General features: G+C 39.4%; 1 protein-coding gene across 1 annotated transcript; it reads left to right on the top strand.

Moving 5' to 3' along the window:
• The first annotated feature begins 564 nt into the window (after positions 1–564).
• On the top strand, positions 565–3,933 carry LOC123906431 (F-box/LRR-repeat MAX2 homolog A). The gene has a single exon (XM_045956332.1). The coding sequence runs from the start codon at positions 1,471–1,473 to the stop codon at positions 3,601–3,603; it is 2,133 nt and encodes a 710-aa protein (XP_045812288.1). The 5' UTR covers positions 565–1,470; the 3' UTR covers positions 3,604–3,933.
• Positions 3,934–4,178: the final 245 nt, after the last annotated feature.

Below are 4,178 nucleotides of genomic sequence, written 5' to 3'. Positions count from 1 at the left end.
AATAGCTAATGTTATTTCATCTATCTATCAAAATAATAATTGAGTGAGTAGCTCAACTCAATTGATTTAAGGGTGAAAGAAGTTAAAGAATAAAGATCTAGAGTTCAAATCCTGGCGAAGAATTGTTACTTATTAAGTTAGAGACTTAAATCACGATTCTTTAAGTTTTGTAAATTTTAATAGCTATTTAAAAAGCAAATGTCTAGGGTTCAAGTAATTAATCTAATGATATGAAGTAGTTTGTGCAAAACTTTTATTTTTCTTATAATGTCTAAGATTATTTTTTTTTGTCAAATGACTTAGTGGCTAGAAATTTCACGAATAAGTGGAGTGTTCGGAGTTTGAACGCCGACTCATACATATATAATGTGATATCCTTACCAACTGAGTTAAGCTCACGAGACCTAATTTATTCAACTATAAAATCAATAACAATAATCTATATACCTATATTTAGAATAAAAAAAAAATTGGTGTGAACTTTTCATAATACCAACAATACCCTTGATTTTTTTATTTTTTTAGCAATAAAAATATTTTATTTAAAAACTCAACATAACATAAAACATGTCTTTTTTTATCTAGGTTTTGCATAATAAATACAGACAGACGCAAATGGTACTAGTAATAAATAATAGTAATAGTCATGCTAACTAGTATCATAGGAATACTATTTTTTTTTACTAAGCATATATGAATACTAATTAAAAAATAAAAAAAACAAGTCAATTTTATATTTCAAATAATAATTTTTATAGTTTTTTAAAAATTAAGATTATTTTACTATCATTAATTAATTTATTGTTAAGTTACTAAAACACTAGTTAGAGTTTTGTTATTAGTAATAAATAAATAAAAAAAGTATAATGTAGAGAGAGATTTGGTATGCAGCAGCATTACATTACTTTCCCATAGAGTGCAGTCAGGAATTTAGTGACTGCAGTGCAGTCGGCTACGTCCAGTCCGTCTGATCAAGATCATACAGTCTAAAGTTTAAGATCAATTTTATAATTAAAATCTGATCTTAAAATCTGAGTCATCTGATCTTAATCGGACAGTCCATATTTGATTTAATGACTACAGTGCAGTCAACTACAGAATCCAAATCCCATGGCTTGCCCTTTACAAAAATCCAAACCATCCGTCGTCGTCCTTTTCAATCTCTCTCTCTCTCAATTTTGCAGAGCATAGGCAGATACATACATCGTATTCACGTGGCTATGCTTGACCCAATCCACCAACCAACAAAGTGTTTTCTCACTCTGAGAATGAATGACTAATAATACCCATATTATCATCCCTTCCATACCATACCATATACTACTGTAGTACTCCATCATCGATCTATCTATCTATCTATCTATCTATCTCACAACTCACAACCTGCCACAACAATCAATCAATCAATAACCCTTAACTCATTAAATTAAATCTTCCCATCATCATCATCATCATCTTACCAGCGCAGCTATGGTTGGAAACAACCTAGCTACCTCCGTGACCCAACTGCCGGAGGAGATTCTATCCAAAGTCTTCGCCGGAATCACTCACACACGAACTCGAAACTCACTCTCACTTGTATGTCAGAGTTTCTACCGATTAGAGAGGAAAACGCGAACTTCCCTCACGCTCCGAGGAAACGCGCGTGACCTTTACAGAATTCCAACTTCCTTCACACACGTTACCAATCTCGATGTTTCGCTACTCTCACCGTGGGGTCACGCGCTCTTCTGTTCACCCATCACCGCTGATTCACCGCTTCTAGCCCAACGTCTCCGAAATGCTTTCCCGCGCGTCACTTCACTCACTCTCTACGTGCGTCACCCTCAAACACTCCAATTACTCCTCTTCAACCACTGGCCGGACCTCCGTCAACTTCGTCTCGTCCGATGGCACCAGCGTCCTCAGGGGTTACAACCGGGCTCCGATTTCGCCGCCTTATTCTCGCGATGCCGATCCCTCACTTCGCTCGATCTCTCATCGTTTTACCACTGGCCAGAGGATCTCCCACCGGTTCTGTCAGCGAACACCGCCGCCACCGCTTCGCTCCGTCGTTTGAACCTCCTTACGACATCCTTCACCGAAGGATTCAAGTCTAACCAAATTGAATCCATCACCTCATCTTGCCCTAACCTGGAGCACTTTCTCGTCGCTTGCAATTTCGATCCTAGATACATCGGATTCGTAGGTGATGAAACTTTGTTGGCTATTGCTTCCAATTGCCCCAAGCTCAAACTCCTTCACATGGCTGATACCTCCTCCTTTACGAATCCTAGAGGAGATGAGGAGGCTGGAGAGGATGCTAGGTTAAACCGCGGCACCCTTGAAGCGTTGTTCTCTGGGCTTCCACTTTTGGAAGAGTTGGTTCTAGATGTTTGTAAAAATGTCACTGAGAGTAGTGTTTCTTTGGAGATGTTAAGTTCCAAGTGTCCTAATTTGAAGGTTGTGAAGTTGGGTCAGTTTCAAGGGATTTGTTTGGCAATTGGGTCACGGCTTGACGGAATCGCCCTTTGCCATGGGCTTCGATCCTTGTCTGTTAACAACTGTGGTGACCTTGATGACATGGGGTTGATTGAGATTGGCAGAGGATGTTCCCGGTTGGTGAAGTTTGAGATTCAGGGATGCAAGCTTGTTACTGAAAAAGGGTTGAGGACCATGGCTTGCTTGCTTCGAAGGACCTTGATTGATGTCAAGGTTGCTTCCTGTGTCAACCTTGACGCTGCAGCTACTCTCAGAGCTTTCGAGCCTATTCAGGACCGGATTGAGCGACTTCATTTTGATTGCGTGTGGAAGGAAAATGACAACTTTGGACATGGTTTTTGCAACTTTGATCTGAATGCTTTGGATGGACTGAATGGTTCTGAATTAATGGATTCCTTTGGTCGTGACGAATGTGGAGAAGATACTAGCAATAGGAAGAGGCAGAAATGCGAGTATGGATCGGAGGCTGATGATTCATTTTTGCAAAGCAATGGCAACAGCAATGGTTACTATGGCAATAGCTGGGACAAGCTGCAGTATCTTTCTCTTTGGATAAAGGTTGGTGATCTTTTGACTCAATTACCATCAGCGGGGTTGGAAGATTGCCCCAATCTAGAGGAGATCTGTATAAAAGTGGAAGGAGATTGCAGAGGGCAGCCAAAACCGGCAGTGAGCGAATTTGGTCTGAGTATTTTGGCCTGTTATCCTCAGTTGTCAAAGATGCAACTGGATTGTGGTGATACAAAAGGTTTTGTATACACGGCACCTTCAGGACAAATGGATTTGAGCTTGTGGGAGAGGTTCTTCCTCAATGGAATTGGCAGTTTGAGTCTGAATGAACTTCATTATTGGCCACCACAAGATGAGGATGTGAACCAGAGGTGTTTGTCACTTCCAGCTGCTGGCTTGCTACAAGAATGTTATACTCTGAGGAAACTTTTCATTCATGGGACTACTCATGAACATTTCATGAACTTTTTCCTCAAAATACCAAACCTAAGGGATGTTCAGCTGAGAGAGGATTACTATCCAGCACCAGAGAATGACATGAGCACAGAGATGAGGGTGGGATCATGTAGCCGCTTTGAAGACGCGTTGAATAGGCGTCAAATCTGTGACTGATCAATTGTAATGTTTGCTTCATCCCTGACCATGGTTTTGCTAGGATGCAACAACCGAGAGAAAAAAGAGATAGTTCTTAAGGTTATAGAGCGTTATTTGTTATTGCCAGTTGTTAACATCACTAAGGCCTTGGTAGATTATTTGTCACTTTCCCACTTTTGGCACTGTAAAATTGTGGGACTCGTGTAGGATTTTTGAGTCTCAAGTGTAATCATTCTACCCTCGGCCTATTTTGTTCTTTTCATTGTTGTACAAATGATGAGCAGGAGAAAATGCATCATCTCTCATACAAACTTTCATGATCAAGGAAAAAGTCTAATGTTTTAAGGATATTCAAAATGGTTTTATATTTAAGTCATTCTCGCAAGAGCTGTCTTTGAATTTGAAGTGTATTTGAGGTTAAAATTAACTATTTAGCTATCATTAGAAAAACAGTTTATTTAAAAGAATGGAAGCAACGCAACAACGATTGGACTGTTTAGCATTGATCAAAACGACTGTTTAGTATCTATGGTTCGTCCCTAGCTAAATCAAACTGTTATAAAAATTTGGTGCACACCGATCCTGTATTTTTG

The sequence above is a fragment of the Trifolium pratense genome, linkage group LG2 (genome assembly GCF_020283565.1).
Source record: "Trifolium pratense cultivar HEN17-A07 linkage group LG2, ARS_RC_1.1, whole genome shotgun sequence".
Classification (NCBI taxonomy): domain Eukaryota; kingdom Viridiplantae; phylum Streptophyta; class Magnoliopsida; order Fabales; family Fabaceae; genus Trifolium; species Trifolium pratense.
The sequence above is the reverse complement of the archived record's forward strand: the minus strand, read 5'-3'. Positions and strand labels throughout refer to the sequence as shown.

Bases quoted from the DNA above. Each gene is read 5' to 3' on its own strand.
- LOC123906431 (XM_045956332.1), top strand. From the start codon at position 1,471: ATGGTTGGAAACAACCTAGCTACCTCCGTGACCCAACTGCCGGAGGAG.